At 42.8% G+C, this 25,988-nt stretch overlaps 2 protein-coding genes across 19 annotated transcripts in view; one reads left to right on the top strand and one right to left on the bottom strand.

Moving 5' to 3' along the window:
* fam131bb (family with sequence similarity 131 member Bb) overlaps nt 1-23,490 on the bottom strand; it is a 27,661-nt gene extending 4,171 nt beyond the window's left edge. Inside the window, exons 1-6 of one of the 14 annotated variants that reach the window (XM_071470781.1) lie at nt 23,354-23,471; nt 5,852-5,889; nt 3,831-3,866; nt 3,299-3,401; nt 1,334-1,558; nt 1,005-1,145 (exon numbers count right to left, since the gene is read on the bottom strand). In XM_071470781.1, the coding sequence (XP_071326882.1) occupies nt 1,005-1,145; nt 1,334-1,558; nt 3,299-3,401; nt 3,831-3,866; nt 5,852-5,889; nt 23,354-23,423 (613 nt within the window). In that variant the 5' untranslated portion in view covers nt 23,424-23,471. The other 13 variants (XM_071470782.1, XM_071470788.1, XM_071470783.1 and 10 more) reach the window with 13 other exon arrangements.
* zyx (zyxin) overlaps nt 22,776-25,988 on the top strand; it is a 16,203-nt gene continuing 12,990 nt past the window's right edge. For 2 of the 5 annotated variants that reach the window (XM_071470779.1, XM_071470776.1), the window contains exon 1: nt 22,776-23,084. The gene's annotated coding sequence lies outside the window, so the exon portion shown is untranslated. The other 3 variants (XM_071470777.1, XM_071470778.1, XM_071470780.1) reach the window with 3 other exon arrangements.

The following is a 25,988-nucleotide window of genomic DNA, read 5'->3' as shown; positions in this document are numbered from 1 at the left end:
ATTTGCTTAAAAATGATGAGATAATTTGATGCAAATGCACTAATGAAGCATCATGTCCTTGAGGAGGTTTATCTTACAGCAACAAAGAACTCATTATAATTATCTACACCTCTAACCTCATGAGAAGAAAAAGTTTGCATGGAGAATACATTCCTGTAAATGTCTAAAATCACTGTTGAAACAGATATAGTGGAACAGTCCATGTTGGAAAATGTGAAGTTACTAATGAGGGAATCCTCCAGCCCGGAGAGAGGAGATGGAACGGTATGTTCTCATTACTTAGCAACATGACACATGGTATAGCGCAAGCTGCCTGTCTGCGCCTACACAAACACTCACATTTAACACAATGTTTTTTTAAGCTTGCTGGCCATATTCCATCATTATTACAGTTTGAAACATATATTCTATATGTACCATTATATTATTTCATTAAATATAACCTACTGTACCAGTAGTCCAAAGTAACCAAGTACATTTACTACATTTTACTTATACTTTACTATAATATTTACATTTTATGCTACTTTGTAATTCTATTCCACTGCGTTTCAGAGGAAAATATTGTAATTTTAATAACATTACCAACATGATAAAATATGACACTGTTTTGGATTTAGACTACCCAATAGTCTACAATGTAGTAAAAATTATTTTTTACAACATAAAACCCTGCGTTCTCAGTAATTAATCATTAATACTAATTCAATAAATATTCTCACAGGGGTTATTTTGTTTCATAACTAATGTTTTGACACATTAAAATTATTTTTGTGTTATACTACTACTGTATGTTTACTTGAGTAAGATTTTGAATGGAAGACTTTAATTTGTAGTGGAACATTTTTTCAGTGTCATAGTGGTACAATTATTTATGTAAAAGATTTCAATAGTTCTTTCACCACTGCTGTAGCCTATGTTTCCTCATTTTAAAATACTTTCCACATAATTAGAAAAAAAGTGATTCTTCAGTTTAAGTTGCAGTCATATTTGTAGCCCTTTACCTCGACTGGTGATGCTCTCCTGGTTGACCTCGCTCAGATGGGCCACACTGCCCTGGTTTGATCCTGACCGCGGGCTCTCTCCATCCATCGATGACCAGGCCAGAAGTGTTGCCTCTGAGATCGCAAACTGCTGCAGGATGCCTGAGGTCAGAATTCAAAGGGCCAGTCAGGATCACGGTGAGGACCTGCGTCATGTTTAATTGGCTGGATAACTGGCATAAATCCCACACAGTGAGGTGATGAGCACATAATTCTGCTGATGACAGTTAACAGGCTCTGTGGAGTGCCTGCCCTCGTGTCTGCATGTGTGTGAGTGTGTGTTTCCAAACCTGCAGCAAAACGGGCCTCCTTCTCTCCATCGCTGAGGTCACTGTATGCATCGTTTTCCAGCCGCCGCTCCTTTTCCCGCTCCTGGGTCGTGATGCGGGACTGGGGGATGCCTCCAGCACCCACTGTCTGCATACCCCAGTTTTGCCATTCGATCATGTGAGCAACTCGACCCTGAGCCATGGCTGTGGGCTTTGTTACTCTTTCTTTCATGGTGCGTGTCACCCCTGGTATGGAAGAAAGACATGGGATGGAGGAGGGAGCAGAGGGAGGAAGGACAGGTACATTAAGGGAGGACGGAAGGTATGGTGAGGGGAAGGATTAGAGTAAAGGAAGTGAGAGAAAGATGGAGGTTGATATAAGGGTGAATAGATGAGTTTGAGGGAAGATGGAGAAGAGAGCGAAGGAGTAGGTTTGTTGTTTGGAGATAAAGTGGTGCAGAGGATGGACAAAGAAAGAAAAGGAAGGGAGAGAGAGAAAGATGATAGATGTTATTATCAAGTGAATAATATATTTTGGTCATGGGAGCTGTGATGGCCAATGGAAAATATGGACATCCAGTAGGGTTGGACTGATAAACCGGTTTGGCTAATGGCCATAGACCTGAAGTGGATTAAATCTTACAGAAGCAGGCATGAATAAGTCTGATAATATTAAAGTGTTATTAGCAACAAGTTTTTCAGATGAGAATTCTATTCTTCCATTTTCTAAATGTGGTTTTGATATGAAGAATAAAATTCTGGGAGAAACACAGTTCACCCAGATTACTCAGTTTATTCACTAAATGACTGTAAAAGGGTCACATAAATTATTATTACTATAATTTGCATATATTAAATATTCGGATGAAATATTGTCTATTGGCAGCCTAAAATCAATATAAATCTGTATCAATCAAAAACATTATCAGTCGAATCCTACCATTCAAATGCCTGTATTTTAATGAGGATCTTCGTGAACATGGATTAACTAAATGACGAGTTGTGAAGGTGGCATTCACATGTTTAATGATACTAAGCCGTCGCCTGTTCACACTACACGGAGGAGTGGAGGCAATGGATGTGTCTTGTCTGACAAAGGTGCATCATGGGATGGGGTAGGTTAATTGGGGTGAGGTGGCTGTGTGGCATGAGTAATGAGAGGTTGCCTTGTTGACATGATAGCTTTCACACCTCTGCTAAGCTACACTGGGTAAGCAGAAAACTGCTCTCTTTCTCCTCACTGCGTCTGAGAACTTGACTCACGCAATCACTGCAGAACATACATTTTTTTAAAAGAAGGGATTCCTTTCCTGCTACCAAGCAGATACCAGCTGATATCTCTGCATAACGACTGTGCTCCATATTTCATGTGATCAACATATGATGACACATACTGTAAATCCCTGGTTCTTTGACTCTCTCTGATGGTGGTGCATGGAGATGAGATTTATGAATAAATTACAGGGATAAATTATAGGACAAATCACTACCACACCACACAGTGCAGTAACTGCACTTCATTACACTGCACTTCAGTACATTTCACTGTACTCAAATAAACTGCACTGCACAAAACAGCTGGATTAAACCAAAGACACTGCACTAAAACATCACACTTCACTACACTGTACTTAACTCTGTTTAACACAGCACTTTACACAATTCAAAACATCCATATTTAAACTTGTTCAGGACACCACAATTTCACAACCACTTAACATTAAAAAAAAAACTACACTTCCTGCTCACGACTCACCTTTTCTTAGAGCAACAAGCTGTATGATGATGCACTGTGTGTGTTGTGTTATGTTTTTCAGGCTGAATTCATTCTGTCAATGACTCAAGAGGAGTCATTGATGAGTGTTATCATGGTGTGGAGAGGAAGTGATTCAGGGGAACCCGCTTTGGGTACCATGCTGACTCCAGCGCCCACCGAGGACGGAGCCAACATGGGGTCAGTTTACCAGTTACAGCACAGACACACACCTGACACACCTGACAGAGAAGACTTAGCCAGTGCCCCGATGCCATAGGCATTTGAGTTCCTCTTGAGCCTCGGCAGAATTGACGTAGTGTCTTCCATAGACAGCTAGGGGAAAAGAAGAGAAAGGAATGGAGGAGGGGAAAAAGTGTGGAGAAAAGGATAGTATGGCAGGTGTGACAGGGCACACGGAGACATCGAGACAGTGCGTGTTAAAGAAGGGTGAGTGGAGAGGAGAAGTGATGGAAATGTTGAGTTAATACAAAAGATAAAATCTGCATTACCCAAATCCTGATTCTGATTCACTGTGTACTTTTTTTTTTTAAATCCTGCACCAAGAAGTGATTCTGATTGTGCTCACTACCGTGCACCACTACGATATAACCGAAAGAGTTTGAGTGTAAATCCAAGGTGGAGGGAGGTCGTGAGGGGGAGAGAGCTGATTGCTAAAGGGTGAGTTAAATCAAACCAGGAGAAAGAAACAAACAGAAAGAGAAAGAAAAGTAGTAGATGAGGGAATGGTGTCACAACACTTACATTGATTCCTTCCCATGAAAATTCTGAACGTCCATGCTGAGGGGAGAGAAATAGGAGGAGAGAGGGATGGGGAGAGAGTGAGAGAGTGACAGGACAGAGAACATTGACATGCATGGAGGGGGAGATGGGAGAAGACAAAGAGAGGAGGGAGGAGGGGGTTGCACGTCGGACATGCAGAGGAAGATAAAGAAATAAAGAGAGAGGAGAGGGGGGAAAAAAAGAAGAGACAGATACACAGGATTTTCCAGGAACGAGGAAAAGCAAGAGTCAAGGACCAGAATGAGAAGGAGAAGGGAGGGGATTAAACAGGGATCAGTTTATATTTGCTTAGTTATGTATAGCAGAGTGAATACGCTACAGATGAATGACTCTTCCTCTCTGGTTACATGTGCTTCCAAAAACACTGAAAGCCAGCGGAAAATCGTGTGTGTGTGTGTGTGTGTGTGTCTGTGTGTGAGAGAGACAGAGAGACAGAGAGAGAGATGTCAGCGCTGTGTTGAACAGTATCTGATGCAACAGACAGAGGACTGAGGCTAACATTAGGACAGGTGTGTGTTTGTGTGTGTGTGAGTGTGTGTGTGTTTGTGTGTGTGTGTGTGTGTTTGCAGGCAGATGCTGGGGACAAAGCAGATAAGCAGCCGCCTCTGCCACACACACTTCTCTCTCTCTCATCAGCTGGACTGACAGTAACTAGACTGGGGACATTGGAGGGTTAGTGGCTGTACTGAAATGTTTCAACTTCCTGTCTATATACTCAGACAGTTGAGGGTGACCCGCCCCCTCCATAAAAACAACAACGTGAGGTTTTTATACTTGGACAGTGGTAATTATTGAGTCACACAGGTGCAGGTAGGTGGATTTCATTAATTAAGAATACATTACTGAATTGTACTTAATACTTCATTCCCGCATCAGGAAACAGACTGTAAAATGTAAAGAGTAGGTCATTTAATGCTGAATGACATAATGAGGGAGAGAGACTACCAGGACAGCATTCACTATCTCCATCAGCTACATGTATACAGATAGCTCATGTTAATCAATATCAGCCTCTTTCCGTTCTTTTTTTTTCACTCCTTCTTTTTCTTGTAATTCTATTCTTTGCTCCTACTTCCTCCCTCTCTGGCTCACTGCTCATCCCTCTCTCTAACTTTTTTTCTTCCTCTCCCTCCACAGGAGTGGGTGTGATGAGAAATTTTACACAGTTGACTGGTGGAGCTGGGCCCCTTCAAGCAGCTTTTCTTATGTTCCTTCCAATAGCCCTGACAATACTGATGTGTGTCTGTGTGTGTGTGTGTGTCTGTGTGTGTAGTTGCTTTTTTCTTTTTTTTCCCCTCTCCGTAGGACCAAAGGGCATTCTAGGGCACAGTGCATAAATAAATGATTGAATCAGTCCACAGTGCATTTGGTGGAAAAGTAGAGTTCTTGATGTTTTAGTCAAAAATGGTTCCCTCTCCTGTGTCCTGTCTCAGAGGGATCAGTTTTAGAGCTTGGGATCAGTGTAGCAGCAGGAGAGAGGAGAGGAGAGGAGAGGAGAGGAGAGGAGAGGAGAGGAGAGGAGAGGAGAGGAGAGGAGAGGAGAGGAGGATATACAGTAGTCATGGTGTGTAAGAAGTCGGAGAAAGAGGGAGTGATGCCTCTGCGGTTTTGCTTTGAACCAGCAAACTTCAAGCAACAGACGTAATAGCAACAGCAATGAGCCAACCAAACCAGCAATTGTTCAGTCTTCCAACAACACCCTCCCTCCCATCATGGTTTGGGGTTGTGTAGTGGAAGGTAAGCGGCTGACATTGACATGATGACTATGATTGACTACTCTACTAACCTACTAGCATAAGCATCTTGAGTCACAGAGAGCTAGTGGGGTGAGCTGCCTCTAAAAGCAGTAGCTCATCGTGTAGCTGCCTGTGTAACTGGTTTTCAGTCAGCGGCCGTGTTGGTTCCTCAGGTGGAGCGGCAACAGTCCACTGTCAGAGGAAGTCAACAGGAGTGGTGAGCCAGAGGGATCGCTGAAGACTTACCTGCTCCCCATCCTTCTGGACTGGCACGCCATCTGCCGCTGAGAGCAGGGTAAAGGAAGGGAAAGAGGGAGACAAACACAGAGAGAAAAGGTATCAGTTTTTACTCTTTCTATTTGACTCAATTTGACTCAAATCTTGAATCAAATCAGCCAAAGAGCTTTGTTTCCACTAATCTGCCACTCCTAAGATTCGTGAAGCCTGTTCAGAGAGCAAGCTGTTTTCTCTCTCTTTATTTCTCTGAATTTATGTTATGTCTTCCTGTTCCAATCGTCTTTGTGTCAAAGTCCCTGCATCCCATCTTCTTCATCTCTACAGCAAATACACATACCATACCCAAAATATTGCTCCATAATAATAATTAAAGAGAAATATATCAACAACAATAAACACACCAAAATAATACTACAGTTTTTAAACACCCTCTCAGTAACTGAAGAAACTGAAGAAACACAGGGTAACAATTCATTACACTGCTCTGAAAAGGAAGGGAGATTGCTTTCCAGCAAAGTGCAATATGATCGGGCTCTGATTTGTTCACATTCACATCTGTTACCTTGAGCACATCAGTCCTTGAATGCCTTTAAATATCACTGAAATTCTGTCTCTCACACTAACTATTTCCAACAAGTCTTGTATTGTTTGTCTGTGCCCTCTGATATGACCCAGAGCAGCAATTCATGCAATTGTGTGCTTATGGCAGCAGGAGATGTCACAGAAAAACAGTTAATAATCGCTGTTGAAAAATAGATAACTAATGCTTTTATGATGTGACAATTGAATGTACACATGTTATTTTGGGGCTGAAAAGACTGATCATGTTTCATGCGACCACTAGATATCACCTAACAACAGAACAGGTTTTAATAAGCTGCTTGCACTAATGACATATGGGGTCAGACAGACGGTCTCTCTATTTTACAACTCATCTTTTCTCCATCATCCCCATGACCTCCAGGATGACCAGGAGATTCAGCTTAGAGTTTCCATTATGAAATCAGTCTTTGCTACACTAATCTAGTCTCTAACTTCCTCTACATGTAAATGGTGCCTGTACAATGCTTAATAATGCCCTGTTCAAAGTGAGTGGATGATCATACACAAAACCATCCATCCAGTCATCTGAAATACATGCTCTCAGTTGGATAAATGAATCTTATTATCCCTCCTCTTTCCTGGCCGTCCAAATCCTAATTAAAACACTGGTTTAATTAGATAGACTGTACTGGTAATGGAGTTTAAACACAGCTTTGGTCTCTAGGTGCCTGCTCTCTGTTTCAGAGGGTCTGTGCTCTGTGTGAGCAACTCTCTGAGGGGCTCACTCCTGTATCAGCACTCTGTGTGTGTGTGTGTGTGTGTGTGTGTGTGTGTGTGTGTCTGTGTGTGTGTCTGTGTGTGTGTGTGTGTGTTGCTGAGCCAATCACGTTTTCCACAGCTGCATTTGGCAATCGTGAGCAATTTCTCTGGAGCTCTGAGAAACACAGAGACTTGATGGCTCTCTGGATGTCCAGTGATGTCTCTGACCCACTGACCCAGTGATTCAGAAACATCAGCTCAACTCTGTCTCTGTTGGGCTCTCAGATATTACCCTTCCCTCTGAACTCCATCCAGTCGCACCAGCTCACTGCAAGGGCAGGAGACGAGGGACAGACTTCATTCCAGAAATTGACCCTCTTTGCTTGTGTGGGGAAGGGTGTGCCAACTACAAATCAGGGCCACCTTGCTTCATTTGTACAGCTAATACAGTATTCACACCTCAGATGTCCTAATTTCAGCTTCCTACTTTTGCACAGATTGTCCTTATATATCATCAGTTTGTGATCTTTAATGCATTCTTCCTGAGTATGTGTTTTATTTGGCTTTTTTTTTTTTTTTTTTTTTACCCACTTTCACTCAACCTCCTTTTCTTCTGTAGTGTTCCCTGTGTGTCCTTAAACATCTCCACATCTCTACAGAAGGTATATGAAGTTACTGTATGTATAAATACTGTAGCTGTTTGGTTTTAGATCGCTAGGGTAAATTTACTTTTAAAGGATACTCCACTGATTTTATGTGTCAAAGTCAATTTCCTTGTCAGGAGGAGTGCTACACAGCCTGAAAAACCAGATGCGTAATGTCCTCTGTAGCTCGGCAGGAGTGACTTCAACCTGGCATCACAGCGCAAATCTTTAACACAAAACTTCTCTTACAAATGGGGGTTAGCATTGAGTCTGAAGACATGTCCATTTATAAGAATAGTAAAGTAGGATCTGGTTAAGAAATGCTATAGATTTTTTAGAGCTCAACCTGTACTTGGGTCTAAGGGTCAGGGTGTCTTTATTTTTACATGTCTTTCACAAGTCCCCCAATTTTATGGAAGTGCAGTACTGCTGAATTAATATGAAATATCAAATATTTGTTGGACATATTTCCAAGTTAACGGAAACTGGTAAAATGATAACTAATAAACTGGTAAAAAGAATTTGATATCAACCAAACTTCACTCCAGTTTCACATGTAACAAGATTGTCCTTATTCAATACGTAAATATTTCTTTTTTTTTTTTTTTGCATTTTGGTCCATCATGATGTCTGTTAATGGAAAAGCTGACGTTCTATTATTAGTCTTTCTGTAGTCCTCTGTTTTAAAATGTTGAGACAAACATGCATTTGCTCACTGACATTATAAACCTGATATTAAAATGTAACATTATTTAGATGAAAAATGTTTCTTCCTTTGAAACTGAACTGAAGCTGTTTTTGGAATATGACGTTTCCTTTGAAACTGAAATGCACAAAAATATTGCAATAAATGTTGCGTACACAGCCAATTATTGTGTTGACACTGTGAGTGCTTAAAAAGCGTTTCAGGGCACTAACAGCAGCTGTCAGTACTCGCTGCTCTGCTGCAAATACAGCTTTTTTTCTATGAAACTGTGAGAAACTGTGCGAGTGTGAACAAGGCGTTCCAGGAAAAGAAAGAAGTTTGGATCAGCTGATGGACACCCCCAACTGTTGAAGTAAAAATATTAATTTGCATCAGGATTTGACATTTTCAGAGGGGATAGACATATTTCTATTCAAGCACCACTATTAGAAATGAACTCTGTGCGACCTCAGAAGGATTAGTCAAGCGTGTTTGATTTTTGGCACTGTGGGGTGCGGTGTGAGATGGTTACTTATTGGCTATTATCAGAGATGGTAGACAGAGATGTCTCATTTTCTGCCTGGGCGGGAGAGAGTGTCCCAGTTTTCTTCCTTGTGTGGGTTAAAAATCTGCCCTGCAAACACAAACTATACATGAACATATATGCACACCCACATACATCGGGCCTCCAGCAACGTACAGCATAATGAGTACGGACACACACACTCTCTCTCTCTCTTCCTCTGTTTCTCTCCCTCTCTTTCGCTGTCAGTCTCTCCCCTCGCCATCTCTCAGGCTTGTTCGGCCAATTAGTAGATTAGCAGTAACTCTCTCTCCACATGAATCACAATATGGCACAAGAGTTCTCTGGACTGCAGTATAAACTACCATCGGGCAACCCTCCAGCCTTCACACAGCAATTGGCCTGAAACATTAAGTACAGATTGTGTGCCTTTGTGGCTTTATGTATATTATTTACTGTCTGTGAGCCTCTTATGAGATTACATCAAAGCTCAGATGTCTATATCATGCTGTGATTAGTCAGAGATGTTCATAGCTCTCAGTGTAGCTGTTTAGATAATGGGTCAGTAGTCATTACCCAGCATCTCAGTGGTTTCTTAAGCCATGGCACACGCACAGTATTTCTGCACTGGGGTAGGTGATGGTCTTGGGCTCTCAGCAGCACAGTGAGCAAATGCGTAATTCTGCTCCTGACAAGACAGGCAGGATTCCTACTTGAAGAAAACAGAAACAACAGAGCACATGACCAGAGCTCTGAGCCAGCTTTACTTCCCCTGGCGCTCTCCCTCCTCCCCCGCACACACATCGGTACGGCACTGGATACCCCCCTGCGGTCATAGGGGAGTCAGGCTTAGCTCAGCTGAGGAGAAGAAGGGAGGGAGGGAGGGCATGGAGATGGAGGAGGAAAAAGAGGGAGCAGCGCGGCTATGCGTAACGAACAACCAAGGATCTGCAGCGGCTGCACTGTCAAGTCCAGCTCTGACTGGAGTGGCTTGACGGCTCCCGCTGAAGTGGGAAGCGTTTGAGCATCATCTGTCTTTTTTTACTCCCGCTGCCCTGCAGCAATAACGGCGAGGAACCACAGGGCTTGGTGCTTGTTTACCGTGACAGCTGCAGTGAAGCTGGTTGCCACGATGGGGTACCGGCTTGGATAGCAGCCCTCTTACAATGATATGAGCAGATGCTGGATGACTGAGCTCCAGAGTTCAGCAAGAACACAGCTGAGGACCAGAGCCCAGATGGCTGGGGGAGTTTGGTAGGGGAAATGGAGTTAAGTGTTTCAGGCCATAATACACACACATGCAGGGGCTCTCATATACACTTGCTGCGACTTGCAAGTACAGCATGAGTGACTGCCATTAACTTGGTGAAATGGCGTTCCCGGTATACATGCCCCCGTCGATTGCGGGTCTGACAACGCCTCATTAATCTGTTTAGGCATGAATGTGGCTGCCGTCCTGTGCACATACAGAGTAAATAGGCTACAGCAGTTTTCCGCGCACTGTCTGAGGTAACTAAAAACCTACAGCATGTAGTATCTGCTGCAGCCCAGCATCATAAACCTGATCACTCCCACATACTAATGGCCTGCTAAATGTATAATGAACATTAAAAAAAATAAAGCTGTTATCCTGTTATCCTTCCTTTCTATTAAGATGAAGCAAAGAAAACCTGCAGAGGTGGAGGAAACCAACCAGTTAAGTGTGCGGCAGATAGCACTTTGTGTGCAGGAAATCTTTGTTTACTTGCTCTTTGATATTCAAAGGAGACTTCCCGTCTTTGAGAACATGGCCCTTTCCTTTATCAGCACTGAAGTTGTTAGTAGCTGCAGATAACACTGAGACAATCAGTGCTGGTCGCACACTAATGCTGAGTAGATCTACAATTGCCCATAAATTCACAGACTCCCACTTACCAACATGCACACACACACACACACACACACACACACACACACACACACATGGAGATCAAATTGTAGAGATGAAATTCCCTCTTTCACAGCATTATGTTTCAATTTCATAAGTCACTCTGAGGCTGAGTCACACTGTTTACAGAAATGCCTGCCATCATGTGCCCACACACAGGCCTCTTATTTCTGATCTGCCACATACACGTACAGGCTGAAAATGATATGCACAAGGACACGCACACATACACAAACATATACATTTTAATCTGTTCCCTGCCCATAATGATTCAGGGTTTCACCTGGCATCCAGGACAAGCCAAACCATAATGGCACACATTAGAGAATATGACACACAGGCACTCACACACATAAATCTGTAGGTGAAGACCCTATGCTATACAGTATCCTACACTGGAGTCCTTGGATGTATGAGTATGTGCACACATGTCCTGACACATGCTCACACAGGTAAGGGTCATCAGGTCCCACCCTATCTCAGAGGTACTACATCACTGAGTCATTCACCTTGAATGTGTTCATGTGCACAAGGCTTTTCCAACCTGCACAGAAGCCAATCAATCAGCCTCAACCCCAGTCTGCCAGATTTGCCAGTTTACAGGCAGATGGCGAAATGGCAAATCCGAGACATGGTATCAGTTGTTGACTGAATGAGAGTAAAGACATGGTGCAGCGGGGGTGTTGGGATTTTTAATTTAATGGCAGGGAATCCCTCTCTGTAATGCAGTAGCAGAGACAGTGATGGGACGCCCACACATGCACATAAATACAGCAGCAAAAGTGCAATCATACGAGAGGCAGATGTAAACTGGAGGTCATTCACAGGTGGACGCATAAACACAAATGCACACATGTGAACATATAGGCACACAAATATAAACACAGACACGAGGGCTCAGTATTATTTAAAATCCCTCTATACCACAAATACTATACCCAAACTTGGGTACCAATACAAATATCTTTATATAGAAAATATTTTTTGGGCAAAGCCCCTTTTTTGTAACTAAACACAAGCAGCAGTACAAGAACATTGCCTACATAATGGTCTAAAATTGACTAAATTTTAATTGTGTGTCTCTGCTTATTGAATCAGTAAATTGTGTGACAGCAGTGTCATCTCACCAAAGCTAACGTAGATGGTGTGAAAAGAGAGAAAGCGTCTGCTGACAGGCTGCACAAACAGGTGAGAGTCGTCATAATGCCCCACATTCATATTTATAATTTCACCGCTGTGGCCTGAACCGCAGCAGTTATACTCACATTGCACACAATGCCCTAAATTACACAGTGATTAATGTTTCCAGCACTCAGGTATAATGTGGCCTGGTAACTGGATACAGAGAAAGCTTCTGATGTGTAGCTTTCAGCACAATTCTGGGTAATAACATTATCAACACTACATCTACAAATGTGATCAACATCATAACAGTCTTGCGAACCCTGTGTTTGGCAGCTGTAGGAATTTGCTCTCAATGAAGCGTGCGTTAGTTCTGTACTACAAACAAGCTGATTCACAGAGGAAAAATTTTGTTTGTGGTTATTTTGTGCACCTCCCATCCACTGCAATCTCAAGGCCTTTGCTCTCTGAAAGAGGTGATGGATGCGGCTCATCTCCTGTACATCACTGTCTGTCTTCACTTGACCCACTAGCAGCAGTGGGGAGGGGCTAAACCAGATGTTTGATACGTTTTCTGTTCTGTCAGTTTAAAACATAACCCAAAATAATCATGAATGTACATCATACCTGCAAGGACAAGGCATTTATTTTGGTAGATTTAATCTTTTACTGGCAGTTTTTAGGTTTTAAACTCTAAAGAAAATGCACTCTGCACTGCTGAAGGTAAGAGGGAACTATGGCATTTAAGTCAGCCCTCATTTTCTAACTGGGTGTGAATTAACATCTTGCATGTGTCTGCAACATTTGTCATGATCCTGCTTTTTATGGTTAAATAAATCTAAACCGCCAGACCTCTAATAAGTGACATAAATTTTAACAATGATGGGTTGCGCATTTTCATTACAGGGGATAATAAAGGTTTCTATAAATATTGCTATTATTGAAAAGATTACTTGAGTTCCTTCGGTGTGACATAACCCATGACATCCAAATGCACAATTTCCTGCAGGGCGCCATGCAATATGTGGCATGTCAACGTGCCAAGGGGCATGGTTTTTGCAAGGAACAGATAACATAGTATAACAGTGTGCAGGTATAAACGGATCTCAGAGCCTGACCACGGAGCACAGTCCCAGATATGATGGAACCGGGAGAGATAGTGTTACCGGAGGGCAGACAGATACATCAGGGCTACTCCCGTGCAGAGACAGAGCCATTCCTGCTGCCTGCTGCTCCTCCTGTTGATCATTGCTTGGCAGCATGGACTGCAGTTGAGAAGGCCGATCAATAGCACACACTAAAGCCATTCTCACCCAGGATAAACACAACCACGCCTCTAGACTGGCAGTACTGCTGCTGGTACACAAGGTGCTTGAAAACGCGTGAGCTTCCCTCCTCTTAAGTGCTATTTGTTTACACGTTCATGTTAGATTATAGTGTACACAGCGCAGGATAACATTAGCAAAATGAAAAGAATTTCTATTAAAGAGAATGACAGCATACAGTGTACTTTGGATGTGTACTTCAGCTTTATCACAGCTCTTCATCACTTATCACTAGTTAGAAAATGTAACTGCTATTAGCAGAGCAGCCTTATCGGATTCTTAAGCTACTGTGATCACTTGTATAAAAAAAAAAAAAATGAGCATCAGTATTCAGGTGGTTCACAATCAGATTAATGAGGCACCTTTCCAAAGCCTTGTGTCTGCTTCAACCACATCACTTCCAGCAGCTGGAGTTGTTGGGCATGTGGGGTCTCCAGTCTTAACCTGAGTGTTGACAGAAGGATCCCAGCCTCCTCTCCTGCTCTGCCATGTGTCAAATACTGTAATCTGGAGAGCCAGAGCTGCTGCTTCGGCTGTATTCAGTTCACACCTGCCTTCCTAACTGTGTCACGTAGTACTCTTCTTCTTCTGTGCCTGTGTATTCTAGATATTTTTAAAATCTTCCTCATCAAGGATTTACATTGAGTTAAAAAAAAAAAAGGCAGGGGAGGAACATGCAGAAGCACTCTTGAGATCCTGTCTGTAACCTGGCTTTGACATTCATGACCCCTGTAAAGGTTATGTTTTCTTCAGAGAGACACTCAGTATGTGTTCAGACTGATGCTTTTCCATAAATATGTTTAAGAGCCTGATGTGCTAAGTGGCTCATTAATATTTAACAGCAAAGGAGGTCTGTGTTTATTTTTACCTTGCGCGTGATTCATGCTTCATACTAAGACATGCAGGACCTGAATGTGAACTGCATCATATTTTAATCACACTCAATCGGAAATTGATTGTTTATCTAAAATGATTATTTATACAATCCCTGCCCTCTCAGCCTCAGCAGCAGTCGTGATGCTGGTTTACTTAACATGTCATCTATAGGTTTATCCAGGAGGGTCCTCACCTGCAAACTCCCATCAAGCCCACACACCCTGGCCTGCACGTATTTGCCCCTCCCTCTCCCCTCGCTCCATCGCCGTCCGTCCGTCTCCCCTCCTCCCTCCCTGCCTGCCTGCACTGAAATTCTTCCTCTGCTGCTCGTTTCTTTATCCCCCTCTATCCCTATTATTCCTGCAAATAATAACAAAGTGTGCAAACGCCCCTGACAATGGCATTATCCCTTTCCCCTTTTTCCCCTCTCTCTCCAAGCCATGCCGTCCTATAAATAAGCACTATCACAGTGTTTCCATCTCCCGCCTCTCTCTCCCTCCTCTCCATCCCTCTCTACCTCCCACTCACACACATATACATACTGCCAAACAGCATCATAAATCAAGGGATGGGAGGAGGGAGGGAGGGAGGGCAGTAGGGAGATGGGGTGTGCAACCACACACTCAGTAGCACATTTTAACACATATCGCCTCTGACATCTTGCCCGTATACTGTAGACAGCTTTTGTGACCATACATTCACAGCTTGCTTATACACTGCGCTGAAAGAGAGGCAAACATCTCACACACAAACACACACACTCACACAGGCACACACAGACACACACGTACACAGACACATATAGAAAGTCCCTAGCCTCTACACAAACCCTCGCTCCTGCAGGACACCCCCCCCCCCCGTCCTCCTCCTCACCTCAACCCACCACCCCAACCCACCCTTCCCCCTCACCCCCTCTAGCCCGCAGTGAGAGAAGGGAAGAGAAGCGGGAGCTTACTCAGTCTCCTGGAGCCGATGCATCCCATGGTGTATTCACAAAGGCCCTGGATACAAGCGTGGAAGTGTTACCCAGACACCGTGCATTCTCCCTCTTCCTCCTGCGACTCTCTCGTTCTCTCGGCTTTGGCTTCTTTTCCTTGCTCTCCTGTCCCTCTCTCTTTTTCTCTCTCCCTCTCTCTCTGCGCTTGCTCGATCACTCGCTCTCCCTCCCTCTCTTCCTCTCTCTCTCTCCCTCCTGCTTTCTCTCTCTCCCTCTCTCTCTCTCTCTCTCTCACTCTCTCTCCCTCTCCGGTGCAGTGTCTTAGAAGCGATCCGGTTAGTAAGTCAGTATGCCTGAGGGAAATAGATTAGGACTAAATAAAGATGTGAGGCATTAGTAACATAATTTAAAATAGATATGCCATATATTTTTCCTAATAATGTGTATTAATATCACTAATATCTTACCTGTAGTATTAGATTTATAATATTTAATTAAATTTACAGCAATTACCACATTTATTTGAAGAATCAGTGTTACTGAGACTGACAATGATAATATGATTGGATAATTTAAACTAGAAAGACCAAAACAACCACAGGCAATAATCTAATGAGAGGTTAAAAGAACAATTAGATTGACTGTGTGTGTACTGGGTTGCCACTAGCAGATCAATAGCACAGTGCTGTGAGTAGCGGGCTGCCATTGTTGAAGATATCTCTGCACTGCTGTAATATTGTTGAGCTAAAATGGGGGATTCTCTCACTGTCTCCCTCTCCTGTGTGCGCTCAGCCTAACAATACACTGCAGCGGTTTCCTCGCGCCTCTCCCCTCTCCATCTCCCTCTCAATCACCCTCTGCCTCCTCCCTCCTTCCATCCCTCCCTCTCTTACACTGATCGCTCAAAAAAAATTTGCACGCACATACACCAATACTAAACAATTGAGAGGGGGGGGGGGGGACACAGCAGAGGGTTTTCCTTCACAGTCAAGCCGCTGCTGAGTCTCCACCTCTTTCTCTGTCGTCTCTCTGTATCGATCCACCCCTCAGACATCTCTGCACCTTTCTGTTCGCTGTGAATCACACCTCCGGATATTCCTCTATCCCCCTTTTTGCTTTCACCTCCTTCTCCACCACACTCCCTTCTTCCCTATAAGAAAAAACAAGAGGAGCAGCTCTTTTATCTTCATCTCTCCGATCTAACGTGACTACTATCCTACTACTATATCTTTAAACACCACCACACCCAAACCCTCCACCTTTCCTATCAATGCACCTGTCTCACTCACAGTTTTACATCAAGACTTGCTCTCTTTTTTCTTTTCATCCTACCTCCCTGTCTTTTTCTTACCCATATCAATCCATCTCAGTCTGGGCAGCCCCCAGCCCCTCTCTTTGCTGATTACAAATTTATGTGTGCTGTTTCTAGAAGTGTTTGCCCTGCAAATGATTCAAGCCCAGTCTGGACACTGAGAGAATATGTGTGGAAAAACGGTGCGTATGTGTGGTCACTCATGTTCTGTTGACTTTACACACACTGAGTGAAGAAGAAAGAGAGAAAGTGAGCAGGACAGATGGAAGGACTCAAAGAAAAAGACATGGGCAGATGGGGGAAAGTGATGGGATGGAAAGCAAAGAACAGTTGAGTCATGTGCGGGAGAGGTGTGGAAATGACGCTGCGTGAAATTTAAAAAAAAAAAAAGAATGGACGGACAAAAAATAAAAAAAACACACAATCAAGTCACTTAGTTTAGGAATTGAATAGATGCAAAAAAGGAGATAAATACGCATGGATGTGATATGTGTGTGGGAATAAAGGGTTTACAATGGATGTGTGACTTGCCAGACATAACAAATCATACATAATCCAGCGAAACCCTGCATTGTGGGTTTATATATAGATATGTGTTAGCTCTCCCTGTTGGTTTCCCACTGAGGCAGAGAAGATGGGGCTATAGGCTGCTGCAGGGGTCAGCGTCACTCACATGCCTTGAACCTGGTTTTAAAAAAAAAACACTACCCCCCCCTCTGATGTGTGTAATTGCTGCTGAAGCAAACTGAGTCTATTGTCTTCAACCCATGTCTCCATCTCTGGCTCTCTATTCCCCCTCCATCTGCCCATCACTGTGACAGCCTCTGTGTGGATGTCTTTATAAAGCTTCATTCAGTCTCTCTTTCTTCACGGAACAACAGGAACTCAAGCTTTTTTGCTGAAATCCTCATTTAATCTTGGTGTATCTGTGCTGCTTTACCCGGCTTTTCATTGTCAATAGGATTCATGTTTGGTTCTCGTTTTCCTCTGTATCAAAGGTGGGATGTATTTAACCCTGCGCACAAACGAGGTCAGATTCCTGACACACAAACAAATTCACACACTGGAGCTGTAAACAGTTGATCGACAGATATACGAGCATCACAATAAGCCGAACATCACTGACTAGAAAATCATGACCAGCATATGCGATCGATTAATTGAGCATCTAATCTTCAGATTAATCACCAATGAATAATTGTCAGTGGCGGCCCCTTTCACACACACACACTCACATGCTTCACGCCGTATATACCTGTGACAACGTGGTGGTGATCTATGACAGGGACCATCAATGTGAGACAAGGTCAACCACAGAGGGAAGAAATTCTTGACACTAATCTCACTCATGATACATGGGCCATTCACAAAGATGTCTGTCTCTCACCGTCTTTGTCTGCTCCTTTCTAACTCTTACACACACGTTCAGCATGCTAACAAAGCATGTACCATGACACAAAACCGCTTTGAAACACATGACACAGACAACGTCTACCATGTTCCTGTCAGCACATCTCTTGTTTTCTTATCTGGGGTGATGATGCTGCACTGAATTTAAACGCAACAGCGACTGCTCAATATTATCTTGGGGACTCACACACACACACACACACACACACACACACACACACACACACACACACACACACACACACACCTTATTCCTGTAATCAGTGACTTTCATGTACCTGTCACTATCTGTCTATCAGCTGCTGGCTGTTATGTAGGATGCACCTCAAGGATAATGAATAACAGCTTTAATACTGTCTCGTTCAGGCACTTTAAAGACATTCTGCGCTGATGAAAGGAAATGCTTGTTTCCAAAGTCATTACCATTATAAATATACCATTTTCCCACTGTCTCTGTTTTGTCATAGTCCACTGTTTTCTATATAGTTATCCATACAGCCGTTATTCTCTGCCCTGCTGAATCCAACAGCTGCTAGTCTGTGTTACTATATGTGTTAATTGGAACCACATGTTACGCATCTACCCTCAAGGAGCTACTAAGTTTGTCAGACAAAGTGTGTGTGTGTGTGTGTGTGTGTGTGTGTGTGTGTGTGTGTGTGTGTGTGTGTGTGTGTGTGTGTGTGTGTGTGTGTGTGTGTGTGTGTGTGTGTGTGTGTGTGTGCGTGTGTGTCTTGGGGAGAAAAGGAGGGGGTTGTATCTGACAGCCAGCCTGCATTGGGTTTCACATATGCAGAAGGAAAGAAAATATGTAAGTGGGGAAGGAGGAGTGAGGGAGGAGTGAATGGAGGCAAGAGAAGATGAGAGAAAATGATGAAGAGGGGAAAGAAAGATGGGAGGGAAATACTGTGTGGTTTGCTTTGAAGAGGGAGAGGGCGTAGGATGTGGGTGGGGACTAGGGAGAGATATAAATGTTGTTATGAATAGAGGCAGTCTCTGATAAGGTGATCTCTGGTGGTCATGCTTATGGGATTAGGTTTGTTGTAGCCAGTGGGAGATGGAGTTCATGTGTATTATTAGTTAATGCTCTGGCCTACTATTTCTAACTTGAATTCTTCAGCACATATATTTTTTAAGGGTGTTTTATATTTGTGTGTGGGTGTTGTGGGGGTCTCTCTGGCGCTCATGACTTCTGCGTGTTTGTACACTCCAGTTCTTTCAGGCAAAAGCCTTGCGTACGAGGAGTTCCCAACTCTCCTCTATTATTTACAATTCTCTTTCCTCCTCTCTTGCAATTACCCTACATTCTCCTCTGCTCCAGCCCTCCTCGTCTAGACCATCACCACTGCCACACTGTTTACCCTCAGTGATGCTTCTGTGTGCAGCTTGTTTCCTCCTCCACAATGAGCGTACCAGTCTCTTCTCCACTTCACATATCCCTCCTGTCTTCTATCACATGTCTAGCTGAAGTGGGTTTCCCTGCTGTCAGAGATTCTGGGAGAATCTTCTTCCCTTTAGGCATTTTTTTCTGGCTGTGTGGCACATTAATGTGTATCAGTCTGACACCTGCTGGGGGAACTGGAGTACTGCAGTCTAACACTGGCTTTGAATGGGAGCCAGTTTGGCAGCAGAAACCTTTTTCCTCTGGGTGCTGAGTGAAGAGACCATATCTTGTCACGAGTATGCAGATTCTCATCATGTCTGAGCTATGCCTGGAATTTCTGCTTGATGGCTTCTTATTTCTGTTTGGCTATATGCCTTGCACCTCCACCACAGGCTATACACTTTATGTTTATACCATAAGGGAGAAGATTTGTGCACATACATCACAACATCCTTCATCAGCTTTATCTCACACCCCAGACGCCACATGAATCCAAACCTGGGGTTCACCTTCATGAAAATACAATCTATTGCAGAGCTGTTGCATTAGACAGTAAAAGTTGTAGCCAGGTGTAACTAGCTAGGCTAACTGAGCACACATAATATTGGATTATAATTATTGATGCATTAATGTGTACATCCCTTTAATGTTGCTGTTGTATTATATATCTGAATCTGCAAAGCAACAAGTAGCTAGAAATATCAGATGAATGTAGTAGAATAAAAAGTACAATAGTTATCTCATAGTGGAGCAGAAGCACAGAATAACAAAACTGAAATAATTATGTAAAGTATAAGTATAAAAAATATAAATTGTTTTCTACAGCTGTTGGTTATATCTAAAAGAATATCAAATCTGTGTCTAATTTTGTCACGTGTTTGGGGGGCTGAGGTGTGTGTTTGTTTGGTGTATTTTATTAAAATCTGAAAGCTTGAAAATACATTTTTGTGCATGCACCACATAATATCAACAGTTGAGGAAAGGAGGAAAGCAATTCAAGGTTTTACTGTCTAACTGCTCAGATAGAGCACAACGAATTAGCTTTCTACTGTCTACAGCCTTTAAATGCATATGCTTGGTTAGTAAGAAATTAAAAACATTAACTTATATTCAAATGGCTTTTCAGAGAGAGAGAGAGAGAGAGAGAGAGAGAGAGAGAGAGAGAGAGAGAGAGAGAGAGAGAGAGAGAGAGAGAGAGCAAGCAAGAGAGAGAGAGAGAGAGAGAGAGAGAGAGAGTATACCACTGTATGAATCGTAAATGATCCACGATTAAGATATTAAGTCTCTCGTATTATGAGCAGGTACTGACTCACATGAGCAGTGGGAGGTGGTGAAGGAGGCGAGGAAATAAAGATGTGAAGGGAAATAAAAGTGTAAAGAATGAAGGGCAGGCTGAGAAATGGAGGGATTGAGGGAGAAAGGTGGTGAAAAAATGCAGCATGAAAGACAGAGAGAGAGGGAAAGAGAAATATGGCACTTTAGATAGGGAGGGGGAGAGGAACTGTTCATTCCAAGGTTTGGCTGCATTCCAGGCTGTCTGGCTCTGATTCTGACGGCCTCCTGTTTTTTTTGTTTTTTGTTTTTTTTTGTCTTACCTCCAGACTGACTGGACCCTAGAGCTGCCTTCTCCTTGCCTGATCCAAACTTTCCAAACTTCAATCACCATGGCACCACCCAGTGTGTGCAGCTGGATGAGGAAGGGCAGAAGAGCGTTACACACATGTCACTTCAGCTTCCTTACTCCTCGCGCCGGTCAAACAGAAAACAAGCTCATGGGATCACACAAACATGGACCTCTTTTCACACGAGTATGTCACCCACAGCCAGGATGGGGTGCACTTTTTTTCCCTCAGAGTTGCTGTGGAAAGCTCTAAGTGGAAATTTGACACATTTTTTTGTCCCAGTGGAAGTGGGGAGAGACTGGAAACATTCCTTGTGGGACAATAGGCTATCAAAGACTTCAATGACCACTCCCTGCAGTTCACACACATGAATTAGGCAACAGCAGGTTACACAACAGCTACAGCAGTGGCGTTGTAATAGTACTCAACCCTGACCGTGCCTTTGGTTTCACAACCTGAATCAAATGTGACTCTGCTGCTTCTCAACCCGTTTGTCATAAAGTGATCTGTGAGAGGGTGACAGTCTCAATGAGTTTGCAGTGAATCAGATCATACATAGGATAGCCTATATTATATGTATGACCCACCTGATATTCACTTGAAACATATCTGCTTCAACAAGTTATTCGGTCTCACACGCCGCTTTCCACAAAGACAAAACATTTGCCTGTGGGCTGAGATAACTGAAATTGTTTCCCTTGTTTTTCTAGAAATAATGCAAAAAAGGGTTATTTTCCAATGAAAAATGAATGTCAGAATTTCCTAAAGCCCCAAGTGACATCAGGATATTATTATTTTTGTCCAAACAATACTTCAAAACATAAAGACATTCAAAAAGCAGCCAATTCTCTTCACTGAGAACCTGAGACTATCAAAGGTTTGATGTTTTTGCTCGAAACAATTGACTGATTATCAAAATAGTTGCCAATATGTTTTTTTTGATCGATTAATCATCTAGTTATATCAGATCTAAGCACTGAATAAGGTGACACTTGAAAAATGTTTTAAAATGTTTAAAAGGTTAAAATTGAAAACATATTAGTGATAATAAATGTCATTGATGTTTTAATTTATGTCAAATGGACTCAATGATGCAGAGGAAAGAATTTTTGCATGGTAGAAATGAGATACAAAATGTATGGAGGTGGAGGTGGAGTTGGAGGTGGTGTGTGTGTGTGTGTGTGTGTGTGTGTGTGTGTGTGTGTGTGTGTGTGGGCAAGGCAAAAAAGGACATTGTGTCATAGAGGTGGCTGGTGTGCAGGATGGGAAGTGTCATTTAACGCCGGGTTAAGAGCAATCACATCCTTATTGTTAGGATGAACAACAGATAGCCTGGTGAGAGAGAGAGAGAGAGAGAGAGACATTAAATGTATTTACTCTCTATGACCACACGTACAAAGAAGCAACGTAACTCCTTGCTGCCTTAGTGCAAAGCAAATAATGATGTGGCAGCCCACTTGGCAAGAGACACAATTTACAATCTGATCCTCAGCTGTCTCTTTGAGGCAAGTGAAAAATAAGGCACATAAAATCTTACAACTTTTTTTGCAATGTAAATAAAAGCACAAACAGCCAACCTCTTCCAGAGGCCAACTCAATTTGAACATACTTTCTTCAGCCACTATGCCTCCTTGTGTTAAAACCCCTGACCACTTTCAGTCTGTATCTAATCAGGCCTCTAGCCCCATTATCTCTCCCTCCCTCTGGCTCCCTCACTCCCTCAGTCTGACCTTACAAGGAGAGGCAACAGGGTTGATGTCACTGAATGAAGAATGCTGCAAGAATCCAGAGAGAAAAGAGAGCAGGGGGAGGAGGAGGAGGAGGAGGAGGGGTCTACGGTCTGACTGGACAGTTTATGAGCACACACAATCACAAAGGGAGAGAGAGGGAGAGAAAGAGAGAGAGAGAAAGAGAGAGAGAGAGGTGCTGTTTACATAGTAATACACAAGTCCTGAGCCAAAGTCAAACAAGAAAGAACTTGTTTGGAAGGATGGTGTCATTCCTTTTCCAGACCGAAAAGCACAGGGGGAGGGTCTACTAGCTGCTGGAGAGGGGAAGAGAGAAAGAGAAGTTACCACTGCAGACAACTCTTACTCAGCTTGGATCTAGAGAAAGAGAGGAACAAAAGGAAGAGGGGGAAGTAAAAGGGAGATCCAGCTGCAGCTGCATTAACACGGTGAGTGATTTCATCAGGGTAAAAGGAGGTGGTGGCACATCTCCCATTTTTTTTTTTTTTTATGGGGGGGAGTGGGGGAGAGTGGGGTTAGCCTGCTACAGGTTACCTAATAAGGTAAAGTCTTTTGTCAATGCCAGTATCATGATAGCACAGATTTCCCGATTAGAGCTGTGGTTAACACCTCAGTGAATTGCACCCTTGTGGATCTGTCACATGGCAGCGCTTCATATGACATGTAAAAACTATTGTACACTCCGGTGGACAGATACCTCTCAGTGGGCGGTGTTCCGCTGTCTCCCTGGCTGAGTATTTGTTCAGTGGCTGTGGATAAATCTCCATCAAAGTACTGTAGGTGGCCACACCAGCTGATGGATACCGATGACAAGGAATGAGCTACGCGGAAGCGCGGAGAGGAAGTCCAGCTTAAAAGTTGACTAAGGTCTCCAGCTAGCAGTGCAGCTGTGAGCCGTTTATGAGCGACGGGTAGCAAACATTAAACTTGATGACGGCGCGGTGAAGAGGGGCCGTATGAGGTAAGAAAAAGCGGGGCGGCGTTAAGTAATTTCACCACCAACACCTAGCTGCGGTGGTTGGGGTGTGTGCGAGTGGTCCGACCTAAGCTAACCGCAACCGTTGGTGTAACTGATGAAGGAGCCGAGAGGTAACGGTAACGGTTATCGCACAGACTTGTAGGTGAGTGGCCGTTGTCTTTCAGCCGTTAGTGGGTGTAACCTCTGTGCGGACGCGATTCAAACTGAACTAAATTAAGCTAACGAGCGTTGAACACATTCTGTAGGCTAATGGTTGATATTAGCATAAACCACGTTCAGCTGATAGGGTTCAGCGGTGTTAGCTTTTCTGCGTGGTTTTACCTAGAAACCTGCTAGATAGTGATGAAGGGTTAATTAACACTAGCTGTCTGTCTTCAGTGCCCCTGGTTGTGTCCGTTGACCCGTTTGTGTCAGCTGTCAAAGCGCTGGCTAACACTTGCTAACCTTATCTAATCAATGGGGTGCTAAGGTAGGTGGAGCACCGGGTATGCTTAACTTCCTCATAATGCCAAGGAAATAGAAATTTGTTATTAGTTGTTCGGTTTACTGTCATGTTGTGTCCTTTATTTAGGCCTAGTATGGCTCTTTTAAACGTCTTCAGGAATTCACTTCTTACATTCGCACCTATATCCTGGTTATTTGATATTTGCTGATGCGTTTGCACATGTTTATCTAATCCTGCTCCCAGAAACCTGATGAGCTATAGAGTACTCCGATAGAAACCAGGACACTGGCATGTAAACTAGAGCTGCAGCAATTAGTCGATAAACTGCTTTTTGAATTTGATAAAAATCATCCATCGCCAACTATTCTGATAATTGATTAAATGTTTTTTAAGATTTTTATTTCAAGATTCTCTGATTTCAGTTTCTCACGTTTGTATATGTTCTGGTTTCCTTAGTCTTGTATCTAAGTAAATTGTTTTAGACTGTTGAATTTTGAATTAGCAATAGGCATTTCCCACCAGACAAACTGCTAATCGATTAATGGGTAAACACCTGTATGATTAATAAATAATGTAAGTAATTGTTGATAATTACAGCTCAATATAAACACCTTATCCAGGTTTCTGAACATTCTGTGTTGGTTGAGATGGTGAGAAATCAAGACACACCAGTACACAGATGATCAGAAACCTGGATGCAGTTATGACCATGTATACAGGGATGAACAACCATGAATAACCAGGTATCCATGAATTGCCAGGTTTCTCATGTTCCATGTAAAGGCTGTATCCTGAATATGGTCAAAATCTCAAAAAGAGTCATAAAGAAAAACCACAAGAATAAAGGATGTTAGTAGAATATATTAAATTAAGGCAATTTTAGCATTTAATTTTTATAACTCTGAGGATGTGGAAGTCCTGTGATTATCAGTGTTAGCCACACAGCTGTGCCTAGCCTCTCTGATTTGCCTTTTCATCAGCTAGATAGAAAAGGAGCCTCAATCCATGGCCACAGTAAGCCGTGTTTAAGAATAACTTATACTGAGAAGGCTCTAGTCTGAGGTTTGTGTGGTGCATCTGTTTGAACAGACTGGGACTGAGGCCACTGACGCCTCAGTAAAGTGGTGAGGCAAATGAAAATCTGTGAATGATGATGATCTATGAATGGCTGTATGCTACCCTTTATGACTGGGGTAACAAGGAATCCTCCTTTAATTGTAGCCTCCATGAGTTAAGACATACAAGCTATTTTAGGGCATCCCTTTGCCTCAAATCACTGCACGTCTAGCTCTTTGATTTTGGTTCTTACTGTCTTGAGCTTGACACAGAGCTCATTGGCTGATGTTATTTCCAGTTTTGAAATACTGCCTGTTCAATCGTTGATCTAACTGCAGTCTGAGAGTGAGCATAACACTGGTGCTCAATGCATGTCCAGTGACCTGTAAGATTGCCCTCAAAAGGGATGTTTGTACCCGCATTAGTGACCCCCGGCCTAGACACGCTTTCCCAGAAACTATGTGTGCTATTAACATCAGAACAATAGAGAGTTTCACAAACAACACAATAGTCACTGATATAATGACTGACCAGACATGGAAAGGATTACTGGAAGCACTTATTAGGTTGCAGATAAGGAACATACTTATATGGAAAACTCAGTTGTTATTTTTTCTTATTGTTTTTATTATTTGTCCTTTCGATTATAGATAGATAGAAGGCAATGCAATAGTCAGCTAATTACTTATTTAGGATCTTTATCCGAGTTGTTTTTAAAAAAGAGACATTCCTAAATGTTTTTACTGAATCTTTGTGTCACACGGCAGTACTATAAAGAAATGATTGCTGAATGAAAACTTGCTCTACCTCCATATGTGTAAGTGTTGCTTTTTGGAAAGAAAAGGACAAAGA

This window comes from Trachinotus anak, unplaced genomic scaffold (assembly GCF_046630095.1).
Source record: "Trachinotus anak isolate AG129_WGS33_773 ecotype Australia unplaced genomic scaffold, CSIRO_AGI_Tana_v1 ptg000032l, whole genome shotgun sequence".
Lineage (NCBI taxonomy): Eukaryota > Metazoa > Chordata > Actinopteri > Carangiformes > Carangidae > Trachinotus > Trachinotus anak.
The sequence above is the reverse complement of the archived record's forward strand: the minus strand, read 5'-3'. Positions and strand labels throughout refer to the sequence as shown.